Below are 16,403 nucleotides of genomic sequence, written 5' to 3'. Positions count from 1 at the left end.
AGAGCGCCGAGGAGGGCTTTCCAGACGGTTTTCTCTGGAACTGGAAGACCCCGGCCGGCTATTCGTACTGACTTCACAGATCATACTGAGTATATACACTGTATTCAGATGAGAAAAATACTAGTTTCCTCATATACAGTAGACTCTCTCTCAATCGGGAATATGGGGCAAAATGTCATCCGGTTTAGCGATAGAATTGAGCGTCAAAACCTTTGTAATTTCCATAAAAACCGCTCAATTATAAAGAATCACGATAAAATAGGAAGAACTACAGCGAATTTGAGCGAATTAGCTTCATAATTAAACGTGAAAATTGTCAACAAAATTTGTCGCCCGATTGAAAAAGAGCCGATTGAGTGAGAGTCTACTGTACTACACTCGACTCTTCGTTATCCGGCTGACTGGGGGACAAAATGACATTTAGGTTTTTTGATATGATCAACCACAGGAACCACTACTAAAGGAAAAAGTCGTTTTTGTATTCGAATCTGGCAACACTAAAAAAAGTGGCTGATGTTTCATTTATTTTTTAATGTTTTTTAGGAATTTTAATTATTCTTGTGGAATTATTCTTGCCTAATTCTGTTGCAAGAGGTCTAATAAATATAAAAAATGCGATAATTGAGATAAATTTGAAAAACTTGCATGTTTTTTTGAGAACAAACGACAGTTCGTTAACGAACACTGATAGAAAATTGGAAAATTTTTATATAACTTGGAAGTTTTTTATTCTTTTCATCCTTTACAAAGAAAAAGAAACTATTCTGGAATCCTTACAGTGTAAAAGATATGAAATTTTTCCAATTCTAGAAGAATAAAAAGGATTTTTTCCAGTCAGTGTCACTTACCGTGTAAACAGACGGAATTCCCACGGGAATTCCCATGAGATTTTCCATTCCGGATGGGAATTCCGGATGGAAATTCCCATATTGAACTGTCAAATTTTTACCATCTGCTCTATGCGCCTCTGGTGGACTTCAAGCGCAACACAAAAATGCTCCGAAGATTTGAATTTCAAATTTTGTTTTTTCCGAATATAAATAACGGAATGTGTATTTAGAAGATATTTTACGTACTTAATTTTATTAAAGTGGCTTTATTATACCACAAGGATATTAGTAATATTATCTATTAATACATTTCATGGAAAATCTTTCAAAATTTCTCGAGAAATGATTAGAAACGTTGTTATAGCGTAAATATCTTGTCAAAAACCCCCAATTAAAGTAGATAAATTAACGACAGGCTTTGGATATCTTTGCTGATAGGACCTATTGATTAATTTTCGTTTAATTGTAGTGCTGATAATTTAAAATTTTATAAAGTGTTAGAAGAAAATGTATAAAGTGTCCCTGGGTGACCAAGCAGTCAATTCATTCGGAACAGAGATGTTTACAAAAATTAGTTAATTGTATAATAATTGAATACAAATTGTTTTAAAAAACAAGAAAACTGTAAAATATTTTAAAATTTTATTTCCAAAAAAAAGTAAACAATAAAAAATATTGAAGTAATATTTTATATCCGAAAAGGCAGTTTATATGGTTTCTGGCTATAATTTTCATCAGTGAACTTCGATAGTTCTTACTATTCTTTGTATTTCCTTATCTACATTATTATATTCTTTACATTTTTAATAATGGGATTTATTGAAAAAGATAAATTTTGAATCTGCCTTTCCAATCATTTAAACCTCTTCTGAAATGTTATTGATGAATATTTAATTTAATCCAGAAACACTAATCCTTTCAAAATTATTATAGTATTATTATTCGATTTCAAATTTGCTTTTAAAATCAATGTTTTGATCACTACAGGAGATTTTACATGTTTTTTCATATATTATTTGCTTAAAAACACTCCAAATTAAATTTTCGGAATTCTCCGGAAGCAAAAAGCTATCTCGAGCTTTCCATTTTAGAAAATTGAATATTTCACCCTCCAACGGAAAATTTCCATTTGAAATTCAAAATATTTCAAGATATTCGGGCAGTTTCGTGCACTTTTGCAGAGGGCGCTTGCATAGCAAATTTACCATTTGCTCGTGGGAATTCCCGTGGAAATTCCGTCTGTTTACACGGTTATGGTGATCTAATGGAATGAATATCAGTGTCCGGAGGGCTTCCTAACAGCACACAGATTATCTGGAAGTCTACCTAGAACTTCTAGGGTCTCTTACAGAGAAGATAGAATGCTAGGATGACTGAAAAAAAGCCCTCAAGAGCCCCAAAACAAATGATAAATATGGTCTGGATGCTATCTTTTCTAGGACAATTTTCACATTAAAAAAACACAAGAAAAAGCAGTAAAAATCACAGAATTTTCCCACAAATCTCTTCACTGACCAATTCTTTATTAATTTTTAATGAACTTTAATGTTTCCCGATTATTGTTTACTGGTGGGCCACGGTATCTCGCGGAGTTTGTGGTGACTGGATCATCCACTAGGGCTTCGTGTCTCCGTGTGCCAAGTTCAGGGTGTCGCATTCTCCGCAACTCCCTGTTTGTGGAGGGAATTATTTTATGGAATAGCTTACCTCGTGAGCGGAAGAGGGAGCTTATCCTCAGATTTGTGACTGCCACGCACTCCTTAAATCCCAGACAATTAATTGTATAGGGACTACTATTGTACAGAGGACAGTTTGTCCTATTTGATAATCTAATAAATTGAATTGAACTTACTACGGAAATTTGGTTACTTCCGTGCAAAATTACGTGAAAAACATCAACATAAATGTCGGAAAGGATACCGTTCGCCATCTTATTTTTGACAACTGAAACGTTTTAGTGCATTTCTTCGAGCAAAGCAAACACTTTTTCTAGTCATTTTCCCGAGGATTTTCCAGGAAAATTTCTAAAAATAAATAGTCACAAATGCTTTCAAAACTCACCAATTTTCTATTCCAATTCATAAATCACCGTTATTCCACGTGATTTTCATAATTTTCCACGAATTATAAAATGCTGCAAAAGTCGCTGAGCGATCCATATTTAGCCTATTTTTAGTATCAAATCACGCCTTTTAACCAATTCTGTGTCAGTAAACTAATTCTAAAAACTATTTTCTTTATGTTAACACTAATTTTTATTGAAATTTCATTAATTAAACTTCACAAATTGGCTTTAAAAAGCAATCTTAGAGACGTTCTTTTTCAAATGCTGGCGACCACCACTACAAAAGCAGAAAAATGACTTTTTCCTTAAATATTGGTTCCTCTGGATCAACGGTTTTTCTATTTTGTGCTGTGTGAATTTATTTTCTATCTGACAAAGAACAAGAGAATTTTCTTCATGGTGTGCTTATGTTTCATTTTTTATTACAATTATATATTAAAAACTTCGATACAATGATAATAATACTTTAATTCACTCTGGAGAAATTTCATGTTTAGTAAAAATAGTTTTGAATACATCAACCGCCAGTGTTTGGCATCTGTCACCCGGATAACGAAGAGCTGAGTGTATGTACTTAACTGAAAGTTATACAATTTTAAATTTATACTCAATTAATACGTGGTAATTATCTCGGCCGGAGCAAATGTTATACAATATTAGATAAATATTGTGTATATTAGATAAATAAATATTAAATAAATAGATAAATATTAGATAAATATTATGTACAGCCCCATAATGTATTATTAGTATACAGGGACATGAATTAAATAAATAAATAAAAAAATAAAAATACGAATAGGAAGAGTAGGCCTACTCATTGCCGCTCTGAATATGGATAGGGAAGTGAGCGTGTATGACAGCCTGCTGATGCGGTTGTGCGTTAGTGTGCGAGTTTTAGAATGCTCAGTTTTTCGCATGCGGGATGCTCCCACATTTTCTTAGTTTTTCGCTAATTTCTTAAGTTTTTGTGAAAAAATAACATTCAAATTACATAAAACAAATGATTTTTTAACATACAGTGATGAAAAACTAGTGAAAACAGTCTAAGAAATGGTTAAAATCGCTAAAAGAACGAAACATAACCTAATTTTGAAGTGTCAAATGGACTCCCGATATTTTACTTCAAAAATGGGGCTTAAAGTTATTAAATGGGGCTTCGAAATCGATAAAACTTCGTTCTGTGATTCATGTGCAAGTAGTCTTCAGTGATTTTTACTCGAAATTAAGTTAATTTTTAATAGTTCTAACGCAATCAAAATACATCAATAACTTCCTGATAGTTAACTCCCGGACGGACTTTATGCAAGAATGGGGCCTCATTTGTTTAGTGGATCGTCAATAAATGTTAGAAAAGTGATTCTTTCGATCATCTAAAATAGGTGCTTAGTAATTTTAACCAGAAATTAAGTGACTTTTGTGTAGTTTTGAATGACACAAATTACGTGAATAACTCCCGGAGAGTTCATTCCCTGACGTTTTTCTTCTAGAAAATCGTAGCTCAGTTGCACAGTTAACCGTGATTAAATGTTAGAAAAGTAAGTCTCTGGATAACCTAAGACGATTTTTAGTGATGAAAACCAGAAATTCAGTGATTTTTTTGTAGTTTTGAATGACTCAAAATACGGGAATAACTCCAGAAAATCCAACTCCCGGAAGAACCTTTTTTAAACAAAAATATAACCCAGGGTACGTATATTTGTTTTTAAATATTTTCAGTATTTATTTTACTTGTTTTATTTTTCTTTGGCCATGAGTACTATTTTATATGACATGTTATACTTTTCCCAATAACTCTTAAATTAAGTACTTAAATATTCAAACCTAACTTTGTGTATTAAAGAAAAAAATTGTTAGCAAAGTGGTTCAGTTACAATTTTTTGTCATTATGGTTATTATTAAAGAAATAATAAATATTGTTTAAGCAAGCGTTAAAATTAAAATCGTTCAAAAAATAATTTAAAGATTTCTTTTCGTTGAAATTTTTTTCGTTAGAGTATCAGTAATTCAATTCGGAAGGTTTTGTAACTGATATTGAACAATTATGCCCAGTATGTGGAGTTGTCAGTGAAAATATTTTTAAGATGGCTTTAAGACCGATGGCGAATTTACTTTTAAATAATTACACAAAAAACGTGAATTCCTGCTTGGACGATAAAATCTCTGACAAAGACAGAAAGTCTACCGTTTTTATAAAACGCCAATAATTTGTTAAAATAAAACTTGATTTCATCTCTACTCAGATTTTTTAATATCTCCATTTTGCATTTCTTTTACAGCGTTTAATCAATTTTTGATATCTACTAATAGAATTTAATTGAACTAATGCTTAAAATATTTAATTGATTAAATATTCAATTAGATAATAAAAATATAATACTAAAGAAAAAATATCTAAATTTTAATTTTAAGCAAATTTCAACGACGACGAACGCATTGTGCTGCTGCACTGAACACCTCAGAGCGGCAATGTGTGCGAGCACGTATGTGTGTTAGTGTGACTTTGATATCAGCAGGCTGTCATACACTCTCATTTCCCTATCCATATTCAGAGCGGCAATGGCCTACTATAGTAGGGATAGTAGGGCGATTGTATTGTAGGCCTACCCTCCATATAAAACACTGTGTCGTTTTACTAGTGGAAGAGGCTTTTTGGTAGCATTAGTATTGGTGTGACTGCCGTGTACGTGTGAATCACGAATATTAATTTTTTCACCTGATGAGGCAATTTTCTAACAGGAAACGTAATTCTTAAGCTTCTTTGGCTACTTTTATGCCTCTTTTCTTATAAATCTATGCAAAATAGTAAAAAATTTGCACATTTATTTTCGATGTTATTGTGGCAGTGGGACATATCAGAGACACTAGAATGAGTGGAACTTATCTCGGACAATGACAGGGTACGAATATAATATATTTTTAAATGAAAAATATAATACAAATCGGACTCAGATTTTTGTCAGACTAGTATCATGGAAATATGTTATAGCTCCGATTTTGTTCCGGCCGGGTTTTCTCTGGAACTGGAAGACCTCCTGACGCGAACGCGGTAATTTTTTGCGAACAGTGTCAAATCGCGGGAATGCCATAACCTCAATTCGGAACAGTTCCTCTTATCAGGCGGATTGGGTGTGTTTTTGTTGATTTTCGCGAATTTTCCAAATTCCTAGCATTTTTTTTTCTTTGGGAAAATGGCTCTTGACTTAGTGTCCTACCTGCTGATCATCCTAGTCGTCGTCCTGCATATCATGGTGCTGGGATATGTGCTAAAAAAGAGACCAAAGAATATTTCCGGGAAGCATGTTGTCGTCACTGGAGGATCTTCGGGAATTGGGCTGTGGTCAGCTGTCCATTGCTTCAAGCGTGGAGCTAATGTTACCATCGTGGCGAGAAATGTTAAAGTCCTCAATGAAGCCAAAGCAGAAATTGAGAAGCACAGAGTAAATGAGCAGCAGAAAATTCTGGTTAAATCCCTGGATCTCGGGACAAGCTACGATGCAGTCGAGAAGGGCTTTAGGGAAATTGAAGAAGAGATGAATCTACCAATTTATATGCTCGTGAATTGTGCGGGATTGGCTATTTGTGGCCTGGTGGAGGAAGTCAGTGTCCAGGATGCAAAATTCATGATGGATGTCAACTACTACGGAACGTACTATCCCACCAGGTATGTCCTGCCAAAGATGAAGGCTGCTCGAGAGGGTATCATTGTGATAACATCCTCTCAAGCAGCCCTCCTGGGCATCTACGGCTACGGATCGTATGCAGCAACGAAATTTGCTCTCCGGGGCCTAGCTGAGACAATCCACATGGAAGTCAGTCATCTGGGAGTTGGAGTGACCCTTGCACTGCCCTGTGACACAGATACACCGGGATTTGAACGTGAGGAACGATCCAAACCCGAAGAAACCAAACTCATTTCCTCTTCCGGAGGCCTCATGAAGCCTGAAGACGTCGCAGAACGCCTCGTTGATGATGCCCTTAGAGGTTCATTCTTCTCAGTCTATGGCCTTGAGAGCTGGATCCTCTCGATCCTCTGCGTGGGCATGGCTCCATGGTCCGGTTTCTACCTCAATCTCCTTCAGATCCTTCTCATGTCCCCCCTGCGCCTCGTGAGCTTCTTCATTCGCATGAACTTCAGCAGTATTATCCGGAAATGCGCCAGAGCAAAAGCCAAGAAGGATTAAAACCCCGAACAATTTTTGTATTTCAATTTTACATCATTCATATTTTGTTCAGATAAAATTTCGAGAAAAATAATAAATTACAATGAAATTTTCTTTATTTGTTGAGTCGCCTCGTTGCATGACGATAGGGTCTCCTCTGAGCTGTCTGTCCAGTGCTTCCAATGCTGAACATGGGACTTCCGCCCTGCTGATTGGCCCCGGCTGCCCCGAATGCAAAGGGCGCCTGGGGCGTTCCAGGTGGCTGAGCTGCTGCCCCTGAGCCCGTAAAATTGAATGCTGGAGCTGAATTTGTTGCTCCAAAAGCCGGAGGATTAACTGAATTTTGTTGACCTCCAAAAACTGCAACGCCACTCCCAAAAGCCGGCGCTGGAGGCTTAGGTGCCTCTGTCTGGCCAAAAGTGAAAGTTCCCCCTGAACTGCCTCCCCCAAAGGCCGGAGGAGCTGTCGTGTTGGGCGTTGAAAATGAAAAAGGACTGCCGGAAGTCGTAGTTGCTGCTCCAGCTCCCCCTCCTCCTCCAAACTGGAAAGGAGCTGATGCTGCTGCCCCTCCGCCAAAACTAAATGGCTTATCCGATGTCCCAAAAGCATTTGGCGCTGCCGGTGCTGCCCCAAAAATTCCAGCTGAAGACGTCCCAGAAGTTGTTGTCTTATTTTCCTGGCCACCACCAAAAGCAAAAGGAGAAACTGTGGAAGTTGTCGCAGGTTTTGCCACATTTCCCGTTGATCCACCAAAACCACCAAAAGCCGTGCTTCCCTGAGGCTGTCCAGAGCCTCCTCCTCCTCCACCAAAAGGACTCCCTCCTGAGAAAATCGATCCTCCTCCTCCTCCTCCTCCTCCTCCTCCTCCTCCTGCTCCTCCGCTTCCAAAAGCCGATGCTGTTGTTGTTGCAGAAGCCGTTGAAGTAGCCGCAGCAGCTCCAAACACCGGAACTGATGCTGTTCCAAACACCAAATTAGAAGATGCAGGGAAAGTTGCAGCAGCTGTTGTGGCTGAAGTTGCATTGGCATTCCCAAAAATTGAAGCTGTAGTAGCTGTGCTTCCGCCAAAAACTGAACTGCCAGCCGTGCTCACAACATCAAATGGTGTCTTCTTCTCAAAGGAAAACGCCGCAGAAGATGCAGCACTTGTAACTGCTGGCTTGGTGGCCTGAGCAGGAGCACCAAAGGTAAAGGGAGTTTGTGATGTTTGAGTGGGAGCACTCGTAGCCGGCCCGAATGTGAACAATGCCTTGACATCCGTTGAAGCTGCTGTGGCTGTTGTAGCTGGAGCATTTGAGGAGAAGCCACCAAAAGCATTCCCAGTGAAGCCTCCACTGAAATTTAAAAATCAGTGATAAGCCTAATTCAACTTATTGTACGAGAGATTCTTAAAGTGACATAACTCGAAAGGAATGCATATTCCGACGACTCGATTTCCGTATAGAGTCAAATAAGCTAATTCAAAACCTGCTCCAAATAGAAATTTTTTGCTACTCCAAATGGTAACGTCATTATTTTTATAATAAATATAGTAGGGTAAAGTGGTACAAGTTGGACAATGGTACAATTTGGACAGGGCTTTTTGCCTTTATAAATTTAGTACTTCATTTTTATTTGTATATTTTTAATGCTTTAGTTTTATAATTAGGTTCCTTGTGCATAAAAACAAATTTTGTACTGTATTTATCAAGAAAAAAGCCATGTCCAACTTGTACCGGCGAATTGTCCAACTTGTAACACTAATTCCAAATTATACACTTTACCCTACTAAATTATTATATTTATATATTTTCTACACCTCAGTTTCATTATTTAGTTAATTTTGCTCCAAATAAAGCAAAAATCCATTCATATACACAAATTTTAATTTGGTAATTTCACAGAAAAATTAAAAGTGCAACCTATTCACGATTGAGTTTTTCATCGATCGACCATGTTTTCCAATGAAAAACACAATAAAGTGACTGTTGTTTATTCGTTTTGTTTAACATTTATGTCATATTTCTGGCTAATTTTAGTTAAATTAAGTGCTAATCTTTATTATGAACGGTACGGGAAGTTTTCAAATGAAATATTTACCTATTTCGTGAACAAAAAGGGTTTTTCTGAAGTTTCTGCAAATGTTTCAATAGGAAACTCCGGAAATATGATTTTTTGGAGAGATTTTCTTATTGTTTTAGAAGGGAAAGGAGAAAAGACTAGGAATAAGTACAAATCCTGCACTCAAAAGCAACTCAACAAGGTTTTGGAAGCCTTTCGTCGCGGTTTCACTTACACTGTTTATCTCCAATTAGAAAATTTCCCTTGTCTCCATTTGGATTAATTTGTTTTCAATAAGGTAATTTGTCTAAAGCGAGACAGTTTGGAAAGTTGGACAAAGTAGTGTGGAATGTGAGACACCTCTTTAAAAACTTGATAGTAAATCAATTAAATATTTCAATTTCCGATAAAAAGATTATTAAACCTAATTTTGTGAAATTTTGAGAAGTTAAAAATGCAAAAGTCGTTATTAAACAATCAAAGAGTGACTTGGAAGAAGAATTTAAAAAATGTATTGCATGCGTGATATTCATAACCTTGACACGGTAGTTGTCACTTTCTCTGTTTCTTATGGAAGTTGCTAGGAAAATATCAAAGTGTTTTGTTTGATTTTTCGGCATAATTTGTGAAATATTGTTAAGTCCGCAGTGAATATCGAAGGACATACATCCATTTAAAAGGTGAATAAAAAATATTTGTGAAATATTACATTTAAAAAGGATAGAAAAGTGATTTAATTTCGTGTTGCTTTCAAAACAAGTTTTATGAAATCTTGGACACGTTGATTTTGTGAATGAATTTGGTGGTTTTGTGCAGTGAAATCATGTTCACAAGGAAGACTAAGATCTTCAAGTATCCAGAGAAATAGTTGCAACAGCAGTTAGGAGCTGATAAGGAGAAAATCTCATGGAGAAAGGCTGCAAAGATTCCCAGATTCCGAAGACCACTTTTTCTGACAGAATGGATAGTAAATATCGCAAAAAACATCTGGAGAACGACAAAGAGGAGCCTCTAGAGAACTTCCAAAGGAAGTGGAAAAGGACCTGGGCGGATTGAGTATCCAAATCTGCTAAAAAGTTTCATTTGCTTTAAAGCTGTAATTGCTGGACAGCGCGAGGCGTCTGTGAAATTTACAGAACCTCTTTTTGGTTGGACGTCCAGGAAGTTCTTGGTAATTAGCGTTCCTCAACTGTTAACCGGACATAAAGGAGGGATTAGCATTACCATCCAATTTGCAAGTATACACAGAAAACCCTCAACATTTGATTTTCTACATATTTCGTATGATATTTTGTCATTAATATCAATATGTCCAGCTTTCCAAAAATTTTGTCCATCTTTTCAAAATGTGTTGTTTTTTAATTTGATAGAATATTCCAATTAATTGGTTGAAATATCTATTAAAAACTGTTAAGATTCTGTTAGAATATTTCACAAACAATCTCATGATGCAAAGAAAATGAAAAAATATATATTTAGGGTAAGTGTGCCAAATTTCGGCCAGCTTCTAATTTCGGCCACTTTGAGTATAATTTCGGCCATGCAAATAAATTAAGTAAAATTATGTATGTAATCTTTGAATAGTCAATGAATTCATTTTACTTTCAAATATTTATTCATTTTAGGATGTATTAACACAAAGACAGTTAAATTATAGGTATAATTTGAATTTAAATTGTGTTGTAAAAACTCAGTGTGGAAAGAGTCTTACAAAAAATGTGACAGATCGATTGTGTCTCTAGCAGTCTTGTGATTTGTGGTGAAGTGCAGAAGGTTTTCCTTCGGTGTTTTTCATGAAAATTGATTAGTTTTCATTAAAGATTGTTTCTTTTTATGTTAATAGTGAATCAATCTTTAAATTTCGGGTGAAATTTCCCAGCTGGATTCTGTATTTCGCGTAAAAAAGTATATACTTTGTGAGCGTCTCTACAGTGAGGTAGTGTTGCCTATTTCGGCCACATCTTTTGCTTTCCTAAATTTCTTATTCATTTTAGGTTTTCTTTTTCAATTTCTGAATTCTACAATGTCCAGAGAAAAAAACCATCGCTTCTATGAAAAAGATGATGTGGAAAAGGCCTTGGAAGAGTTCAGGAAGTGCAAATTGCTACGGGAATCTGCGCGTAAATTTGAGATGCTACTCTTCAGGCTTTCAGGACAAATTACGCGGAAGATATCAAGGCTTGTGAGTCATATAAACGTATTAAATTAAATATTAAACTCGTTCCGTTTGACGTTTTGAAATTTTCTATCCGTTGCGTCACAAAATGTGGTCAGAAAAAAGGTGGCCGAAATTTCACACAAAGTGGCCGAAATACTACCCAAAGCAATGTCCATATTTTTATTAATTTTTCAATATTTTAAGAAGTGATTTAAAGAAAACAAAAATGATAAACTAGTCTTGAAGGTTCCACATAACCCTCCCGAAAAGGAAGTAACAAAAAATATCAATATGAATTAAAAATATTGCATTTCAAACTTAGGACTTCGGTTCTTACATGCAACTATGCCGAAATTTGGCACACTTACCCTATTCGGCTTAAAAATGCATTTGAAATTGAACTTTTTCTTAAGTGTCTCGCTTTCCACCATTCACCCTATATTGCATATTTTGATATGTTAATAAACTACTCTCAATTTTCCAGAAAAGCGTGTAGAATTTTCCGGGTCATATATGACCCTATTGTCGGCAAGGGTAACAGTGTTTTCGTCCCAAGCCTATAGCGAAATATAATTGGGACATTGTTTTTCTTTGTGAAATGCAGGTGGGATATGTTGTTCCTGGACATTTCATCTTATATCTAATGAATTATAACATATTTTGCAATATTTTAGAGTATTCTGCAAGCGTCTCATATTGTGCAATTGTATTGTGTGTGAATAAATATGTGGATAAGTTTATTTTTGCCAAATACCACTCAAAATATTGTGACAGTGACTGTTCAAGGGATTACCAGGAAGATTCCTTGAGCACCAGGAGTACAGTGTTCACCAAAACAATCCAGTTTGCCATGGTTTTGGCCAAATTAATAACTTCAAGAAAAAAAAACTCTTAGAAAGCCCGTGATATAGATTTTGAAAATGGTATGTATACTTCCCTTGAGGACAACAGGGTCATATATGACCCGGGGTTTTTCCGAGTTTTCACGCAATGGAATTTTTTTTTCCTCTCTGACTATTATATTTGATCATAAAGCATTAGGAAAAACTCAATTTTACATGAATTCATCTGCTGAATAAAAGTGTGACGCGAAAGAGTTAAGTTTCAGTTATAAACAGCTCGGAATATTTTTACCCACCCGAAGCTACGAAGCATACTTTGGCAAAGTTCAAACCCGATCGGGGGACATGAAATGTTGCGAGGATTACAGTAGAGCGAGATTAAGGAATCTTACCTGATAGAAGGTCCACTGGAAGTTGTTGTGAAAGTCGAAGCAGGAAAGCTACTTGCAGAAGTTGTCGTTTCAGCCCCATTCCCTCCTCCTCCTGCTCCTCCTCCTCCTCCGCCAAACATAAACAAATTCGTCTTCTTCGGCGTAATCACAGATCCCGGTGCCAGGGACTTCAACGTCGATGCATTTGCTGGGGTAAAGGCGAAATTTGTGTCCGGAGCTGAAGTTTGCGTAGCTGGAGTTGTTCCAAAGGTGAAGCTCGGGGCTGAAGCTGGAGCAGCTGAAGTAGCTGTGATACTGGTAGTTGCAGGTTTGAATTGGAAGAGAGAATTTGACGGTGCAGAAGCACTTGATGAAGTTGTGGCTGTCGCTGTGCTCAGAGATGCCGGCTGAGTTGCTCCAAAGTTGAAATCCAATTTCCCGGATGGAAAAGCCACAGGCTTTGGGGGAGACTTTGAAGCTGCCGCCAGAGCACTTCCTGCAATTCCCGGAGCCATTGTAAAGGGTGATGCTGTCTTAATGATGCTCGATGACGAAGAGGATGGGAGCGGTGCAAATGCCCCAGATGACACAGCCGCAGGAGCAACTGACAGAGCAGAAGTTGTTTGTGCAACTGACAGAACTGGTGCTGAAGTAACGGTACTTCCGAAAGATATTGGAGCGGGAAATGAGATAGGAGCAGTCGAAGCTGGGACTTTGAAGGCTTTTGGTTGGGATTTCACTTCTGGCTGGACAATTTCTGCCGAGGGATTAGCTGGGTTGCCTGTACTTGCCACGGGCATGGAGAGAATTGGTGAAATCTTGCTGGGAGCTTCCGTTGCAGGGATTCCAAATTTAATTTGAGGGATTTGAGGCGTAGAAGTCGCAGAGGGGCCATCCTCGAGCTTCTTGGGTTCCTCAGATGGCTTGGAAAGGGTCATAATTGGAGTTTGAGGCTCAGGCGGTTTGGCCATGGACGAAATCACAGGAACTGGCTTAGGAGGCTCTGGAGTCTTTACTTCTTCCTTTTTAGCCTCCTCTGGCTTCTTCTCTTCTTCCTTCCCGTCCACTGTATCCTCATCCTCATCTTCAAAATTCCTGCTTAAATAGCTCAGCATGATGGCTAGTTTGGACTTACTGCCCTTTGCCGATTCCTTCTTGTCCTTCACCAGTAACTTCCCGCCGGGTTTCGGACGCACCAGATTCAGGGATTTCGCCTTTTCGTCATCCTCCGTGTCCGAGAGGACTCTCTCCTTGATCCTGTCGTAGTTCTGATTGAACAGCGTGATCTTCGGCGTGGGCTTTGGCGCCTGAGGCTTGGCCGGAGGAGGCACAATGTTCAATGGAGTGCTACTCATCACAGGAGTCAATTTCTGTGAACTGGGCAAATCCGGACGCCTCTGGGGCTCCACAGATGCCACAGGGCTCCGTTTCTGAGGCTCAACTGTCGCCTGGGGACGTTGGTAGTGAGTCCTCTTTGCATCCCCCGCCAAGACATCTTCAATCCTCCTCTTGGGATTCAGCAACCGAATGCTAGAGCTCAGAGAGCTCAAAATATCATGACTATTGCGACATACCTTCTTCTTGGTGGACTCCACTGAAGCCTGACCTTCTGCGGGGCTCGGAGGGGATACTTTATCTCGCTGCCGTTTGGTCTGAACAGCTCGGAGATCCGTTTGAGGTCCATCAACCTCGGTGAAATCTTTGCAGTGCTTCTTGGACCTGTCTCCATTGAAATCCTCATTGTGAATCCTCTTCCGGGAGATTTCTGTCAAGGCATCAAGTACAGAACGAGTTGGAGTGGACTCAATGCCCTCTGACGGGGTCAATGGTTCATTATCGTGCCATTTATGAGGCTCAATATAGTCATCAGGGGGCGCAGTTGGGGTTGAAAGCCCCTGCCGAAGAATATTGAGCCTGAGATTCCTGTCCGACACGGATTTATCCGGAGGAGCAATTTTGACAACTGACAGGGGATTGTTCCTCTTCGTGGAGTAAACAATTTCATTCTTCTTCAAATGAACAATTGGGAATTGCCCAGGTTTATTGTACACTGTCCGTGGACTCCTAGACATTCTCTGATTCTCCTCGTAGTATTTCACAATCCTCGAAGACAGCCCGTTGCTTTGGGTATCCAAAAGAATTCTGGAAATCAAAATACCAAGTCAGCAACTCTCCAAAAAGCATTTATTTCAAAAAAAACTTACTCAGGATCTATCCTTGGACTGCTTCTGATATTCCCAGGAGACCTCGAAAATGACGTTTCCCTCGGTGAATCACTTCTTCCTGCCCAAGAGCTGCAATGTAATTTCAGGGTTACTTCCGCAATTGCACTGCACAATCTTAAACAAACTCACCTACTACTCCCAGGATTGCTTTGGGTATTTGTTGGTTTGACTCCATTCCTCTTGCCGAACATTTTTCAAGTCGAGGAACAAGATTTTTCACGTAAAATCGTAACAATTCACACGTTTTCACATAACCTCAACACTCTGATCAAATGTTTTTCATTTTCCTCACACTACTCAATAGCCACAATAAAATTACCACATTTACTGCAATTTTCAACTTCTTAGTCACTATTTTGACGATTTTTTAGGCACAAAAAACTGTTTTTTCAGCGGGTTTTTGGGAAGAAATGCGTAGAATGCAAACACCAAAACATTCTATTTACCACCAAGTGAGCTGTCAAATTTTTGGCGGACTCTGCACTCTTGCGGAAATTTTCTAAAGTACCTTGTTTGAAATGTAACGACAATGGAATTCGTTGGATGTTGATTCCAGTAATTCCAAGTGAAAGTCAAGTCAGTTTGGTTTTGAGCATAAATTGTGAAGAATGAAGAATTCTTAAGGCGACGAGTTATTTTCTATGAGGAGAACTAGCTCCATTACTTCTCAACTAAAACACTCCAGGAATGACTTTTATAATCTTTATTAAACTCTGTACTCTGATGGCGTCCACGTCCAGTCCAAGTTTGCCGGTCGCTTGTTTTCCGTCCGTCTTCGTTTGCCCCAATTGTCCTTTTCTGGCAAATATTTTAAGTATCGTCCGTCCCGTTCGTTGACCAAAGAACAAAAGATGAGAGTTACATCGAATTGAAAAGGCGACGCACTGATTGTCAAGCTTTCCAAACAAAGAGGAAACTTCCTTAACCTGGAGCGGTGTCGACGACCACTCGTTTCGACTTACAGTAGACTCTCTCTCTCAATTGGGCATTTGGGGCAAAATGTCATCCGGTTTATCGATAGATTTGCGCGTCAAAGCCTTTGTAAATTCCACAAAAAGCGCTCAATTATAAAGAATCACGATAAAATAGGAAAAATTGCAGTGAATTTGAGCAAATTACCTTCATAATTATACGTGAAAATTGCCAACAAAATTGTTCGCCCGATTGAAAAAGAGCCGATTGAGCGAGAGTCTACTGTATTGTCTGATTCAGTGACTCAAACGAAGATGAGTGAATGTCGCCAAGAGTCAAAACCAATGAGAACAGAGTGCCCCCTCATCATCCTCATTCACGATAACGCCAGCTTAAGAAAGAGTCCTATTAAGAGCAGCATCAGGGACTTCGAGCTCAAGGTAAACAAGCAAGATCAAACAAAAATCATTGTCATATCTAAAAACCATCAAGACGTATTGGCTGCTGCTCGATGGTCTTCGGAAATCAGCATCTTTGTCATTTCTTTCGTTCATGGAGGACGAACTAAAATCAATAAAGACTAAGCTACTGCTGTATAGGACTACGATCCTGCCAGTCCTCCCGTATTCGTCTGAGACGTGGGTCTTCAGCAAACAGAATTGCGAACTCTTAGCCGCGTTTGAGAGGAGGATCCTACGACGGATTTTTGGCCCCATATGTGAGGAGGGACGATTCCGGAGCCTATACAACCATGAGGTGTATGAGCGTTATTGAGAGGTAACTGTCGTCAACCAAAT

At 38.3% G+C, this 16,403-nt stretch overlaps 2 protein-coding genes across 2 annotated transcripts; one reads left to right on the top strand and one right to left on the bottom strand.

Moving 5' to 3' along the window:
* Positions 1-5,954: 5,954 nt before the first annotated feature.
* LOC129799154 (3-ketodihydrosphingosine reductase) lies at positions 5,955-7,172 on the top strand. The gene has a single exon (XM_055842831.1). It carries the CDS (start codon positions 6,087-6,089, stop codon positions 7,077-7,079), a length of 993 nt encoding a protein of 330 aa, XP_055698806.1. The 5' UTR covers positions 5,955-6,086; the 3' UTR covers positions 7,080-7,172.
* Positions 7,076-15,164, bottom strand: LOC129799129 (putative nuclear envelope pore membrane protein POM 121B). The gene is made up of 4 exons (XM_055842779.1): positions 14,824-15,164; positions 14,674-14,763; positions 12,491-14,611; positions 7,076-8,392 (listed from the first exon to the last, which is right to left on the bottom strand). Exons 1-4 carry the CDS (start codon positions 14,883-14,885, stop codon positions 7,174-7,176), a joined length of 3,492 nt encoding a protein of 1,163 aa, XP_055698754.1. The 5' UTR covers positions 14,886-15,164; the 3' UTR covers positions 7,076-7,173.
* Between the last annotated feature and the right edge of the window lie 1,239 nt (positions 15,165-16,403).

Source organism: Phlebotomus papatasi, chromosome 1, assembly GCF_024763615.1.
Source record: "Phlebotomus papatasi isolate M1 chromosome 1, Ppap_2.1, whole genome shotgun sequence".
In the NCBI taxonomy this organism is placed as follows: Eukaryota; Metazoa; Arthropoda; class Insecta; order Diptera; family Psychodidae; genus Phlebotomus; species Phlebotomus papatasi.
The sequence above is the reverse complement of the archived record's forward strand: the minus strand, read 5'-3'. Positions and strand labels throughout refer to the sequence as shown.

What these genes read in the sequence shown, in the direction of transcription:
- LOC129799154 (XM_055842831.1), top strand. Translation starts at nt 6,087, where the DNA reads ATGGCTCTTGACTTAGTGTCCTACCTGCTGATCATCCTAGTCGTCGTC.
- LOC129799129 (XM_055842779.1), bottom strand. Translation starts at nt 14,885, where the DNA reads ATGTTCGGCAAGAGGAATGGAGTCAAACCAACAAATACCCAAAGCAAT. An exon ending in AGTCCAAGGATAGATCCTGA is followed by an intron (nt 14,612 to 14,673) that starts GTAAGTTTTTTT and finishes TTTGATTTCCAG; the next exon opens with AATTCTTTTGGATACCCAAA. An exon ending in TCCAGTGGACCTTCTATCAG is followed by an intron (nt 8,393 to 12,490) that starts GTAAGATTCCTT and finishes TTTAAATTTCAG; the next exon opens with TGGAGGCTTCACTGGGAATG.